This window comes from Salminus brasiliensis, chromosome 10 (genome assembly GCF_030463535.1).
Source record: "Salminus brasiliensis chromosome 10, fSalBra1.hap2, whole genome shotgun sequence".
Taxonomy (NCBI): Eukaryota; Metazoa; Chordata; class Actinopteri; order Characiformes; family Bryconidae; genus Salminus; species Salminus brasiliensis.
In genome coordinates, this window is record NC_132887.1 from 12748786 (window position 1) to 12764489 (window position 15704).

General features: G+C 41.5%; 1 protein-coding gene across 1 annotated transcript; it reads left to right on the forward strand.

Annotated features, from left to right (window-relative positions):
- The first annotated feature begins 16 nt into the window (after nt 1-16).
- hao1 (hydroxyacid oxidase (glycolate oxidase) 1) lies at nt 17-14242 on the forward strand. Its single transcript, XM_072690333.1, has 9 exons — nt 17-153; nt 4043-4194; nt 6159-6414; nt 7343-7518; nt 10689-10780; nt 12662-12820; nt 12958-13027; nt 13717-13945; nt 14200-14242. Exons 1-8 carry the CDS (start codon nt 17-19, stop codon nt 13782-13784), a joined length of 1110 nt encoding a protein of 369 aa, XP_072546434.1. The 3' UTR covers nt 13785-13945; nt 14200-14242.
- The last annotated feature ends 1462 nt before the right edge of the window (nt 14243-15704 follow it).

Genomic DNA, 15704 nt, shown 5'->3' on the forward strand with positions numbered 1-15704 from the left:
TTGTCTCTTGGGAAACATGTCGGACAAGCCTGTGTGTGTGCGTGACTTCGAGCACCGTGCTAAGAGAGCCTTACCTAAAGCAGTGTTTGACTATTATTTCTCAGGAGCAGATGAGCAGGAGTCTCTATCTGATAATGTAGCTGCGTTCTCCAGGTATGTGGCATAATTCTTGATGACACTTCAAAGAACCTTGGAGATTGTAGAAGACCACAACTGTAAACTGGAATATCCAGTAGTAGGAAGGTTCAATAGGGACAATATTGATTATGTATCTTTGCCCTTTTTTGCATTATCTGTCTTTGTTGTCTCTAGATAATAGAATCACGGCCCTACCTGCATTCACTCATATGATCTGAGGAGAATTACTCATTTGATATGTTCTGACCTATTTCAGATGCCCTACTACATAATACACACACCTATAACTTCTCTTAGGATGCTGCTGAGGTCTAAGGTGATCTCAGCTTCTGCTATTCACACTTGTGGGAACTTCTCATGGGTTCCATATAGTGTTCAGGCACCAAGGTGGTGGAACAAACTTCCCCTGGGTGTTATTCCCTGTCTTTAGACATTGATTGAAGACCCATATCTTTTATGGGCATTAACCCTGCAGCTATTAAAGGCCTGAGATTGTACTTTAGTCATACTGTAAGGCATTGTATAGTGTGTGTGTGTGTGTGTGTGTGTGTGTGTGTATGTATGTAGCTATGGAGCACTGACAAACTTTTGTAAACTTTTGTATCAGTATGTTAGCTTAGAGGTGGATCTTTGGACTCTAGCCTATTCACACTCACTAGTCATATTGTCTATGGACAGCAAAGCACTTCTGAAAGTGGCTCTGGATAAGAGTGTCATGTATAATGATATAACTGTAAAAGTAAATGTAGTAAGCTTGCAATTATGTTAGAAAAGCAGGAGAGAAAATACCCAATTACTATGCACACAATGCAGATGTCTTGGCCTGCACATTCAGAGGCCTGGTAATCAACCACTTGGGGCACATCTCAATGTTTTAAAACTGGAAAATGTTGCATTTCAGAAAGAATTATTAAGAATTATTTTCCACATACAAAGGGCCTTTTAAACTGTCACTCTGAGACAAGCAACACAGACAAGTTTCTTGGTGGAAATGAGCCCAAAAGCGTTCCTCTGAATGTTGAAATAGCAAGCAGGTAATACAGGCCATCACAACAATGGCTTTGGGAAATTGCTTTTCAGACAGCAAGTTAATAGCTTGAGTCATTCCATTACAGCACACGTCAGTCGGTGCCAATTCAGAGACTACAATGTCTTACCTGTTTCCAAACCAAGCTTTCGGCCTATTTTTAAGAGGCCTCTGTTTGGATGCTTGAAGAGAGAGAGATAGTTATCATTATGGATATTCGTCTAAGCCTTGACCACTTTGCTCGGCTGTGTGGGTGGTCAGACGTTCCATGGAGACCAACTGAGGTGAGGAAAGTGCCCTGCGGTGGTGTCAACAACAAAAAAAGGCTATCATTATCCAGATAAACAATGCTACATTATTTATGGAATAATCAAGAGACAACTATAAGTCCTGGTTCCAGATGGTCATTATGGAAAGTTAAGGCTGCGGTCCAGTAGCCCCAGCCAGATTAGTCTGACTACGTCGGCCATTAACAGTGGCAGGCAACAATTAAAGGGTCTGGGAGATGGTTCTATATCTCACATTAATGAGTCTGCTTCAAACAGTCCACAGAATGGAAGTCTTCAGAGTATACAACATCTACCAAGTAGCATGTCTATGATACCTTATATGACCTGAACAGCCAGATGAACAGCATAAAAGCAGGCTCAACTTTATGGCAAAGTCTGTACTAGCTACGTCCAGCAGTGCATTCTAGCACCTTAATGGTTCCCTGATAGCTGGACCTGCTAGAGGTTTTTCGGACATTTTAAGGCACATTTCAAAACGTTCAGCTCAAATGAAAACTTTCAGTTCCAAGGGACTTTAATGGATATAGGCCTAGCTGCCTTATTACATTGGAACCTGATTGAAAAAATGACCCATCAGTCTTTGCCAGTGTTGTTTCCCCCCAAAATACTGCATCATTTTATTGTTAAGAATCATTTGTTTAGGGAGGTTTGATGGGAATTGATTACAGTGGTGGTATTTACACTTGGATAAGTAAATAAAATGGCATTAGACATCAAGACATCAAGACCCTTGGTTTCTATAACCACAACTATGTAGACATCCGAGGCTTTCTTTACCATACACTATTTGGCATTCTTTGCATTTAAAAAAAGAGGGGTTAAACTACTGGAATTAATGCACAAATCTCATTACTGGTCACTGCGTGTCTGATAACATTGTTTCAAGACATTCCGAATGATCTGGTGTCCAATTAATAAAGGCACTGTGTAGGCACCCTGAATAGAACACAGTTCTAGATTGGGGGAGAGTAGGTGCAAAGGTGAACAACAGACACAAATAGATAATGTTGAAATATAATGAAGACTGTGGCATTAGATTTGTGAGTCTGGTTGTTTTTAATGATGATGAATAAACAACAGAGATGAAAATAATAGAACAGAGACATGCCAAAGTCCAAAAGCAGCGTTGAACTGGAATGGTATGAAAGTCCAGTCCAAGGTTTGGTGGCTTCAACCTAAAAGGAGCAGAAAAGGGTCCAGTTTTCTGACAGGATTTATGGAGAAGATATGAGTGATTGATTGAACTGAGCAGGGATAGCCTGGCCTGAACCTATGTGAGAAATCTGTTTGCCCTGGGGTTTGAGTAATATTGCAGCAATGAAAGCAGGGTTGAAAAATGACCAAGTGAGGTGAAACAAACGGAATCACCAGATGAGGGATATGAGCAGGCAAGCAGTTCAAGCACGCTAGCATAGAGCACAGTTAATAGGAGGCTTTATTTGGATCTACAGTACATGGCTTAGATGGTAATTCCACAGATTTATCAAAATGGGTGCATCATTAAATTGTTCAGAGTGGTTTAATGTTAAAGATATCATCCCAGAGAATTTGAGCAAGTCAGAACTGTTCACAATGAAGCGTGTGAACCCGTGAAAGCTCTTACAGGAAGCCATCGCATGAAATGATTATGAGCACACTGCCTGATAGTTTTAAGAGAAGGTTTTTTGCCTAGTAAGTATTTTTAAGATAGTTTTAGGCCAGATAGTTCCTCAAGAAAATGTAGGGTTTTTATACTTGTCTGTATTTTACCATTAGGGCAATTACATAGAAAACTCAGAGGACTTGTAGTTGTAAGTTTACGGGTTGTGTGTAGTAAGTATAATGTCAAAATGTGTGTTTTAGACTTCACAACAAAGGTTCCTAACACCATTATTAAAAAAGAAATGTCTGCAGGTTCTTCTGCACCATTTCACATCAAATTACTCTGAATGCTATGAGGTTACGGAGTCATTTTAAACAATGGCAGCTTTCCCCATTTAAGTTGTCTTTACGTTCAGTTAAATATCTATTACACTTTTCCCTCATGCTCGAAATTAAGCCCTGATACTGAATCCAACCCTGACATTAAAACTAATTCTATTCTGAGTTTCACTTGTTGAGAGCTTGTTAATCATTTAAACATCTGTAGATAATCTCTAGGTGATCCAGACCAAGCAGAGTAATCTTTTGCACTGTAGGAAGAGCTTCAGCACTTTAGTGACTTTAGTGATTAATGCAACAAAGCAGCATAAACTTTACAAAAAAATTAATACAGTTGATTTCAGAAGAATCAACAAATGAGCAGGTGTCCCAATACTTTTATAAAAGCACCTAACTGTGCTGGAAAGAGGCCCTATTTTCATTTGAAAATATTCAGGAAAGTACAAATCCAGTCATATGTTTTTCGACTACATAGACTGAGATTAAAAGTTTCACCAGAGACCTTGTTAATCATCTGAACATCTGTAGATAATCTATAGGAGATCCAGACTGAGTGGGGTAATTGTAGGATGAGCTTCAGCACTTCAGTGATTAATGTTTCACTGTCTAATCTTCAGGATTCAGCTTTCTTGCGCTCTTTTTTTTCCTTTGCCTTTTTTCCTTGTAGGTGGCGCTTGTTCCCCCGTGTGCTCAGAGATGTGTCCAGATTGGACATGTCCACCACAGTGCTGAGCCAGAAGCTCAGCATGCCTGTGTGTGTGGCAGCCACTGCCATGCAGAGGATGGCTCACCCAGATGGAGAAACAGCGACAGCAAGAGGTAAACCACACAGCTAGACACGGCTTACATCTTTATCATAAAGCTGTGATCAAATTCACCACTTGGTGGAGCTCCAGGTCTGTGTTAAGCAGATCAGGCTCCCCACTACAGTAAGCGCTTTAACTCTGGTAGCCTCCAGATTTCTACTGGTCTAAAAGTCGTGCACAGCTAGACTAGGTTTAAATATTAAATATTGGCTCAAGTAGAAGTACCTGAGTACAAAAATAGCAGTACATAATAGCATAAGTACGGAATAGAACTGTAGGGGAACTTCTTAGTACCTAAAGCATCTACACTATATGTCCAGATGTTTCAATGCCTCATCTGCATGTATACAGATGTGCATACATTTGCACAAACACACACAGCTTGTTATGTCCCTGTAAAGTCAAAGTATTGTCAATAGAATAGGACTCTGGAGCATATAAACATGAACCATGCCTAATGCCAGGTAAGGTCTAGAGGGGTATAAAGCCCCCCAGCATTAAGCTGTGGAGCTGTGGAACTGTGTTCTCTGGAATGATGGTATGATGGTGCTCCATCCAATACTTTTGAAGTTGCAGATGAGGTGGGGTGGGGATAATCCAACATTCTGACCACACTAATGCACTTGTTGCTGAATGCAAGCAAATCCTCATAGCAATGCTCCAAAATCTAGAAGAAAGCCCTCCCTGGACAGTAGAGAGTAAAAAAGCAGGAGTTTTTAAGTACATTTGATTTCAGAAGTAACAATGAATGAGCAGGTGTCCCAATACTTTTATCCAGTGCTAGAAATCCATAATCATTTGAAAATATTTAGGAAAGTACAAATCTATGAATATGTCATTCAACTACATAGACTGCATAAATGTAACTAGTTACTGCCCAACTTTGGGGCGATATGGACCAATTCTAGAGAGCATTTAAACATTAACACCCACTAGTAAAAGCTAGGGGTTTCCCAATCCAATGCAGTGGATTAGGATAGAGGCTGATCAAGGCATATTTAATTAGACCCAGTATCTGTAATTTTATCATCCAGTTGTGCATCTCCATCTACCATCAAGGCTCCATTAATTGCCCAGCTGGCAGCAGTGCAGACATTCTCAAAAGCTAAATAAAAATTTAGAGTCTGCGATGTGGAGCTATTGTACAGTGGAACATGAAAACAAACCATAATACCCCAAACTTTACCAGCAGGAGAACCGCACACCTTTTGTGCTTTTAAACCAGCACTGAAAAACACATTCAGAACTGAGTAAAGGCTACACCAATGCTAAAACACACATGCTATGAAACCCTAATCACAGCACATTCACCCATTATAAACCAGTTATTTCACACCAGTAGAACAACAGCAACAGGTATCAGTCCAGAGAGTGTACCACTACGCACACACACACACACACACACACACAGTGAGCTGACTGCAGTGTAGTAAGGGAACTACTGATTGGTCAGGGAGGTGAGACAGACTGGATTATAAGATGTAAAAAACTCTACTAAACTAAATCAATCAGTCCAAAATGTCTCTACTACTAAATGCTACTAAAAATAAAGGGATTTTCTTCAGTATGAATCAGCAGCTCATCTTATCTGATCCAGCTAAAGTGTGGCTGTGTTATTTATACAAACACAAAGATCAGATCAGTAGCATTAGGAGACTCAGATCAAATGAGGGGACAAAACAAACAAAATCTGACAAAATCGGGACATCCATAACAACTGCTTAATCTGCATAGCAACAAATAGCTGTAGACTAATATGGCATTATCTTTTTTTGTGTATGAATTTTATATTCTATATTTTCTCACAGCTTTTTTATGACATCAATTTGTCTGGCGCAATGTTCTTTTCAAACTCGTTTGCAAAGATATAATGAATATTGCAGTACATATGATGTATTGTGAAAGTGTCATGATGTTATATTGTCCCCTATCATATCAGTCACAGGGATTGTGTTTCTCCCTGTCTTTTTTTTTCAGCTTGCTTGTCCTCTGGTACAGGTATGATGCTGAGCTCCTGGGCCACCTCCACGATAGAGGAGGTAGCCGAGGCGGCCCCGGGCGGCCTGCGCTGGATGCAGCTCTACATTTACAAAGACCGCGCTCTGACTCACTCTCTGGTCAAGAGGGCCGAAGAGGCTGGGTATAAGGGTATCTTTGTCACTGTGGACACACCTTATCTTGGCAAGCGTCGTGATGACGTGCGCAACCGCTTTAAGCTGCCCTCTCATTTGAGGTAAAAAGCTGAAGCAACCACGCGTGACATGCTAGTGAGCCAAGTGCAGGGTTTTAACAGCCGTTCGTGGAGGCTAGCGGAGAGGTCTTGCTGCATATCACACTAGAGACAGCGGCATTTTTTTTTTAACTTGATTTCTTCATCTGCATCTGTTTTCTTTATAGACACAAAAACCCAACACAAATTATAACAGAGAGAAAAGTATGTAGGTCACCACTACACTTTCACCACAGCGAAAACATGCTGCGGGCAACTGACCTAAACTCAGCATTAGAAAACCACTCTTGACTGATTGCATGTCTGAGAGAGGCGTCTAATACTGAACATTCTTGGGAGATTTCTTCAACAACAAAGCCTGTCTGCATTTGGCCCCACACAGACATTTTTTTTTTACTTGAAAACTGAACCGTGTCCTCTGAAGAGCTTTATGTATTTATGGAAGCAGAACTCTGGCCCCTAAAACCTGGGGAAACCTTCTCCCCACGCGTCATACAGTATTAGCAAGTCGCTCTTGGGGATTAATAGGAACTTGGTTAATCTTTGCTACCCCTCATTACGTTATGCTAAAGAAAAACAGCCTCGTGAAAGCAAAGGCTTCCTGTCCCATACCGCTAGCTGAGTTATTGCAATCAGAAAACTGAAAGGAAGTTTGTGAACAGATCATATATTTTGCGGGAGTGCCTCCCCTTTTCCATCAGCAGTGACACAACACAAACTTCTTAGGCCTTCCTGAAGATCTTTTGCTTGGCCTCGCAAATCAAAGTGCGGCAGCAGCAACAAGGTGCCATTGAGCTCCCGGATGGCTGCTTGGTTGGCTAAGTCCTGATCTCAGCATTCACACAGTGACCAAAAACAACACTCTCAAAATTAATTCCATTTCTTCTTCATTTTCTTCTTCCTCTTCTTCTTCTTGCGCTTTTATTTCCAGGATGGCCAATTTCGAATCCCCTGATTTAGCGTTCTCCTCAAAGGAGGGCTATGGGGAGGACAGCGGGCTGGCGGTGTATGTGGCTCAGGCCATAGATCCCTCGCTGAAGTGGGAGGACGTCGCCTGGCTGAAGCGGATCACCTCCCTGCCCGTGGTGGTCAAAGGGGTTTTGAGAGGTGAGTGCTCCAGCTGGGTGGAGCGAGCTCAGCATCTGCTGAAGGCTGTGCTGTGGGTAGACTCAGCAGTCTGCGGCCTTTTCGTCTCCATTATGCTCTCTCTCTCCCCTGGAAGCGGATCTCTGATGCGCCCGTAAAAGGGAGCATTTACATAATCCAATCCAAACAAAAACGACGTGTGACCCGCATGTCAGCAAGAGGGTGTTAATTAAAAACACCATGTTGCGCATTTTATCTCATGGTCGGGGAGATAAGCAGGGAAGTACACAAGCCCGGCGCATAATTGCCTCCATATGGCTGAGACACTGAACTGTTGTGATCATTTTTTGAGTCAGACTTTATCTTTCAGGTCCAGCTGGGTCAGAAGCTATCATACTTGTGAAATTGAGTTTAAAGCCATGGTTTAGTATTAAAAAACAGTAGTTTACACAAGCATGATGTAGAAGTAAAGGTGTTTAGTGTCTGAAGTTTGCCTCCTTAGTTTTACATTGAAGGATATAGTGTTATAAAAAAATCTGAGTGACTTAAAGTGATGAAGTAATGGATTACAGAGGGTTTTTTTTTGAGTTAACTCAACTTAGTTTAAAAGCTCTCTTAATCCACATTTGTTTAGTTCTCCATCTCAGTTTGGTCAACAATACATACCGAGTGGAGCCTCATAAATATCAGTAAATGAGCAGCAGCTAAAATATTTTATAAGGTGTTTAGTTTGTGTTCCTTTACTTCAATTTGTTTTCTGTTTATTGTATAGCACTTTTACAACTGGTGTTGTCACAAAGCAGCTTTACAGAATCAGTAATCAGTCAACAACTTGTCACGGTTTGTCACGAGACAGAGGCGGATGTACTCGCAGGATAATGTTTTTAATACAAGACAAGAAAACAGAAACCAAACAAGCAAAGCTTACCAAATAAACACCAAAATCCCATAAACAGGCCAAATCTACAAACCCTGAACTTGCATGAACACAAACCCAGGACCAGGACCAGGACCAGGACCATTTGCTTATGCGCATGCACAAGACCAGACAAGGGACGACCTGGGACTTACAAGGGGGTGTGGCCAAAGAGGAGACACCGGTGGAAGCACTAATAGACTGGCGTGGCTAGGGCAGACAAGACCTAAACAGTGCTTGGGAGCATATGGCAACAAAAAACGAAGGCAGACATGACAACAGGGGCAGGCATGACAACCTAAGACCCCCAGTGAGCAAGCCAAAGGCAACAGTGGCAAGGAGAAACTCCCTCAGAGCAGGAGGATGAAACCTTGGTAGGAACCAAGACTCACAAGGGGAACCCAACCCATCCTCCTCTGGTCTGAACTATTTATAAATTATTGATAAAAGTCACTGAACCGCCGCATAGCCGCTGTCCTACTGCTCAGGTGTGCAACATAGACATAAAATCTACAGGTTAGGACTCCCCCAATCATGGCCATGGAGGGTTGTGGTATTGATGGAGTTCAAATGTATGATCTCCTGTCTCTTCACAGGCAGACAGTAAGGCAGTTACTCCACTCTAGAGCTGTGAAGTCATGTACATTTCTGTGTCCGAGAGAGAGAGAGAGAACAATAAAGGTACATTTACTCAGAACTGTGTTTTTATGTGGTGTAATTTCACAGCGTGAGAGTGGACCTATAACTGCCTGTTCACCAAGTGTGAGGAAATCACATGTTCAAATGCCAGCAAAAACTCAGTGCTCCATCGTTACAAACCTCCCGGTCTGGGGACGTCTTTGACAGGGCAATTCTAACCTACAGATGGGAATATACAGTAAACAAATTGAAGCTTTTAGCTGCAGCTCATTTGCTAATGTTTCTGATGCTCAACTAAACATGGACTAAAAATGTGAGTTAGGAGAACTTTCACTAAACTAATTAGAGTTAACTAAAAAAACACTCTGTAATCAGTTACTTGGAGCATGGAGCATCCTTACACAGTTGTATAGCTCCGAACAGTAGTGGCATCCATGCTGAATGCTAAACACATTGATCTCCACTCTGACACCCCTACCTTGTAGATGTAAAGTCAGAGACAGAAGCTCATCTGTTGCTGCACAGTTTGTGTTGGTCGTCCACTAGTCCTTCATCAGTGGTCACAGGATGCTGCCCACAGGACGCTGTTGCTGGATATTTGTGGTTGGTGGACTGTTCTTAGTCCAGCAGTAACACTAAGGTGTGTAAGCACTCCAGCAGGACTGCTGTGTCTGATCCACTCATACCAGCACAACACACACTACTAACACACCGCCACCATGCCAGTGTCACTGCAGTGCTGAGAATGACCCACTACCCAAATAGTACTGCTCTGTGGTGGTCCTGTGGGGTCCTGGCCATTGAAAAACAGGGTGAAAGAAGTATGTGGAGAAACCAGTGGACTACAAAGTGCTCCGATATAGTAAGTGGAGCTAAGAAACAGGTGGTGTTAATGTTATGTGTCACGTCACAAGTCTTAGAAATTGTTTACTAACCCGATATGACTTGAAGTAAGTGTGTTAGGTACACATTTCCATTGGGAAAGGTCTTCAGTGATCCAGTTGTAGTGTCGCAAGGACATTACCATATAAGCATCTACACACTGTAAAGAAAAGAACGGAAAGATAAATTTACTCAGAATAGACTGATGTAGTGAACTTCACAGCTCTGGGATGGCACACCAGTCTAACACATCAAGTAAAAAAAAAGCCTCCCAGTCTGGGGACATCATGTGACGGGGAGTTCTGACCCAGAGAAGGGAATAAACAGTAAAGAACTTGAGGAGGAGGGACACAGACTAAACATCTTACACAATATTTAAGCAATTTAAGCTGCAGCTCATTTAGTCATGTTTTTTTGAGGCTTCTCAATATGAACTAAAAAGGTGAGTTAGGAGAACTTTTGAGGAAAAGGACATGTATGGGAAAGCTTTTCAGTGATCCAGCTGTAGTGTTAGAAAAGCATTACGGTGTAAGCAAATACACACCTAAAGTATCTTAGCTTGTTCCTAATGTGAAGACTAAGACTCAGTAAATACCAGCATTTCTAACTAAATGTAATCATTTATTAACAGTGTACAGCTCTAAAGACACCTCTGCTCCCTTTAAATGTCTATATCACACTCAGAGGGATTTGTATGTTTAACTCCAATAACAGGAGCTGCCATAATAAAGGGATTGCTCATTCTCTGTTGCAGCGGAGGATGCCAGAGAAGCTCTGAAATACGGTGTTGATGGGATACTTGTGTCAAACCATGGAGCAAGACAGCTTGACTGCGTTCCAGCCACCGTAAGTGCCTGGCGAAAAGGTAAAGCAGTATTTATTCTTCTGAGCTCTCCAGGCCACATGTCGTCTTTTCGGTAATCTACTGCGGCCTGAAAATTACAACTCAGCTACCTTGAAATGCAGTTGTTAGCTCCCTAAGATGTGACACTGGGGAGTGACTGAAAGCGTTGATTTAACATACACTGTTAAATAGTACAGTATTATAGCTGCCATATAGTGCTCTGGCTGTACACAAAGCCAGTCATAATTCAGTCATAATGTTTATTTTCTTCAGGTTACTCATCACTTTTATTTTTAGACGTCAGCGGTTTATTCCAGCACAACTCCAGTCAAGCCTGGTTTTCCAGCTTATTTAAATGAACAGTCCATAGAAAACTCTAATTCAGACAGTTTTCTTTCAGTGATTCTTTAGTTTTGTACTGGAGCTTTAGGGCTGCTGTAGCTAAGAAGTAATGGGTGTTATTGTCACACTATATCTTTTCGGATGGGCTGGGGGTGGAAAAGGGCTCAGCTTTTCAGCTTAGATACGTGTGGGGGGGCTCCAAGGAAAAAAGGTTGGGAACCACTGTTCTATGGCATCATTTGAAGAACCTTTTATAAAACCTTTATTACATTAAGTGCATTTCCAAAACTCTTCCAAAGAAAACCTGGTATTTATAGTTTAAATAAATAATCTTTTCTTAAATCCATTTAATCTATCATTCGTTTAATGAAGTCAGAACTTTCAATAACCTTTTTGAAATATTGAGGTAACTTTTACTGTGTTTAAGCTGTGCTTTATTTATGTGTTCATGTACTCTATTTAATATAACATTTTTACATGCAGTAGAAACAGTTAACGTATTGCTTAAATATGATTTTCATCAGGTCTTAAGCTCAATGCATTGGCCAGTCATTGGCTCAGTCTTTTAAACTGTTATTATAACCTGCAAAATGAAATGCATGTAGCAATAACTACAACTACAACAACTGCAGTGCCAGTTTACTTTATTATAAGAACTTTATCATTAGTGGTTGGCGTGGCGCAATGCAAAACACCACTACTGGCCAGTGAGCTATCACACCATGTGGGGGTGGGTTCCAATCCTGTGAGTGACTCTGCTGTGCTACACCAATGAGAATCCTTGGACAAGATTCCTAAAGGCTCAACACTAACACACTCAACACTGACAATACTTCTGTCCGTACTATGTGGTCACTTTGTCCATATTTATGCACATTTTGTGAAAGCTTTTGGATACTGACCGAACCAGAGCAGAGCAGTACCGCTGGAAATGGTGGGGGCAGTATAACGGATAGTTCAAGTAAAACATGACCACTGCCATATGGACACAATAGAGAAGTAACTCTGACGGAAAAGAAACTTACAGTGGAGCTTTGTTTACATCGTTTATTCCTGTTTACACCCCTGCCTCTTCTGTCTTTTTTGTAGAACGTACATTATCACAATCTGCTCCACCATTGTCATGTTTGTTGTAGTTTGAACTGCACTCGAGTGGATGTGTAGCTTAACATCCATGCCAATGAAAACAATTACAACGTTTGAAATGGACGTATTAATTTTTATTCGTACAGGTAGTTTACGAGGTAGGAGTATAAATGACCCGAAACACTGCACTGGCCCACTTCTGTAATATGATTAAACCTTGTAAGTCACTCTGGTCATAAATGTAAACGTAAGGACTGCACTTATGAATGCAGTTAAATATGCATGCTTTTCCTGCTTGGAACTGTAATAGAACTTCCCATGTCAGAGCAGACTAAATGCATGGAAGAATATAGTAAACTAGCCTAGCTATTAAAGCTGGCCTAACCACATAAGAAAGCCTAGTGCATACATTTCTTCTGCTTGGAACTCTAAGATGACTGTTTATGCAAGAGCAGATTGATGCCTTGCCTGAGATCGTGGAGGCGGTGGATGGTCGGGTAGAGGTTTACCTGGATGGAGGAATACGGAGGGGTACAGACGTGCTGAAGGCTCTGGCACTGGGGGCAAAAGCTGTGTTTGTGGGGAGACCTGTGCTGTGGGGCCTGGCCTGTGAGGTGTGATTCTATACTTCTACCATTAGAGATAAATATAAAATATCTAATTACAACAGTCACCAGAATATGAAATACGTTTCTGAGGTCCATCCAGGACATCAGTGCTCTTTATTAATAAGTATTTCTCCTGCTGTTAGGGTGAGAAAGGAGTCAGTGATGTGCTCCAGATGCTGCGTGAGGAGCTTCAGCTTGCATTAGCCCTGGCAGGTAGGTTCTTTTACCAGTTCATTATGCATTCATTCATAAAATCCATGACATACTATTACTGTATTATTGTAAATAATATTACAGTAAATGTGCATATATTTATCAACATATAGTGGTATACAGTGGTACACCCTACATTACACAGCAAGAAGTTTGTGGACATCTGCTCATCCAATGTTTCTTCCAAAATCAAGAGTAGGGTGACCCCAGACCCCACCCATCTGTGAACGCTTTTCACAAAAAACATTTGGTGCACTGAAGTGAGGAGAGCATTACTAAGCAAGAGCATTAATAGGGTCAGGTACTGATGTTGGATGATTCTTTCTGGATGACCAATGCCACTCCAGCTCATCCCAGAGTTACCTGATGGAGCTTCATCAACCCAGAGAACCTAGTTTCTGCTCCACAGCCCAATACTGGGGGCTTTTAACCCCTCTAGCCTACACATGCCCATTTAGACTTAGACATTTAGACTCCAGAGCGTCCCATTCTACTAGCTTTCCAGAGTGGGCCATTCTACAATCCCATTCTTCTTTTAGAGCGATTGTACTGTGAATGTAGTGTGTATACAAACACTTCAGTGAGCAGTGGGTGCATTTCCCAGTTTTCACAAACCTTTGGACATTTAGTGCATTTTCCTACATTTTATTTTAAGCTTTAAGATGTTTTACCATGTTTTGTCCCAAAAGGATGCCGTTCTCTGAAGGAAGTTGACAGGAACCTTGTGAGAAGATCTGGACACATCTCAAGGATATGATGGTCTGGACAAATTCATCATTAAATTGTTAGTGATGGGAAACTCTTTGGTTAAAATGGCATCCAAAATTAATGGATGCCAAAAAGTCATTAGAATGAACCAGTTACACTAAATTCTGGACAGTATCATATCCCTTCTCAGAAACGACTGCTGCATCCCCAGTGAGTATATATCATAACAAGACTATATAATTTACTATTTCACCATGAATTAACTAACGCATGTAATATAGCATAGCTATATAGAAGAGTGGTTAGCTCAAGTTGATCCACCTTTAGATACTATAAGCCACAGTGATGAAGGTGAAAGTAATGCTGTCAATTTACTACATAATTTATTGTCATACTGTCTATACTGCACAACTGTTAAATACAGCAGCGTGCTCTCCTGGCTTGTGTGTTTGGGTGTATTCTAGGTTGTGGTAAGAGTGAGGGAAAATCATGTCCTGATATAGCCTCCCATGCCACACTGCTGCTGCTCTTGGGTGTCATGAAAACGTAAACTCCCCCCTCAAAGGGGCCCAAAAGGCAAACGGGTTTGTAAGAAGTTCAGGAAGGTCACCCGAATGCTTTGGGATTTCTTTACTAGCTCTTTCCATGGCTGAGCCGCTGCTCCTGAATGAAGCCATTATATGCGTGGACTCGGTGCAGGAAAACAAACTTTGTCAGGACTCTGTTCATTAGCACCTAGCACTTTGTTTGAACCTCCTCCGTTCACAGGGGCCAGCAAGGGGGACGTTTCCCTCCTACTGAAATCAAATGAAATGTACAGTTTACGAAGGAGGCACTGTGGGTTTTCCACAGTGAGCTTGGAGCTGGGAAGGGATAAAAACCTCCACACCACATCTGATCAATTAAGCATGAGAATGTTTTCTAATGATTTATTCAATAAAAGAAATCATAGACTAGGTGATGATGCATAATTATCCTTTACAATAAAAAAAAAAAAGGGGGCCTGGCGGGCCATTGTAAAAACTTGATCAATCCGAATTAAAGCAGCTATATGCAAGAATATAGTATTTTGCTCCTGGGCTCCCCGTAGAGTTGCTCGGTGTAATTCACATTTACATCATGCTGAAAATACAAACTGTGCTTTAAGTTCCTCCTCATGGACATCTATAATCGTGCATTTGTTGACAAGAGAACCAGAATTCACAGACATGACTTGGCTAACACAGTGTTACACCGTTCTTGTGAGAGGTCTTGTGCAGCTCCACGAGTTCGGCAATGGCAGAGACACACACTATTCTCCCTATCTCCCTATCATAAGTCAGTGAAGCATCACAAGGATTTTTAAGCTTTTATTTTGAGGTACAGTTTTTACATAATGTTGCTTTAATCAACAAAATAACTGGTGAATTACTCAGTTAACAATCCAGTCAGTAGTGAAAAGCCCTATATCAAGCATTACCACCATGGCTGTCTTATTGCAAGCAGTATATATAGTCTTAATTATTGTTTTGAAGGATATATTTGACACTGGGTTATATTTGGCCTGGTTCTTGAGCCTAACTGTGGTGGAGATCTTTGGTGTGGTAACTCAAGCTAGCCCATCACCAGTGCTGGCAAAGCTGAGCACCAGTTATCTCAATATATCCCTGCCTGTGCACCACAGAGAGAGACAGAGAGAGAGAGAGAGAGAGAGAGAGAGAGAGAGAGAGAGAAAGAGAGAGAGAAAGAGACGTTTGCATTTTGGGAATCGCTTATATCCCTGCACCGCTCAGCTGAAAACAGCCAGCATCACACAGCTGTTGTTCTAATTTGTTTGAACGTTTGCAAATAGCACAGAGGCCACACTGGCCGTAAAAGTTCGCAGAGGTTTTGCTTAACAAGGCACTTTGGCCTGACCAGAGTAAGGGCAAGCTGCCCAACACGCAGAACTGAGGAGAAGGAGACAAAAGCCACTCATCACAGCACTGGA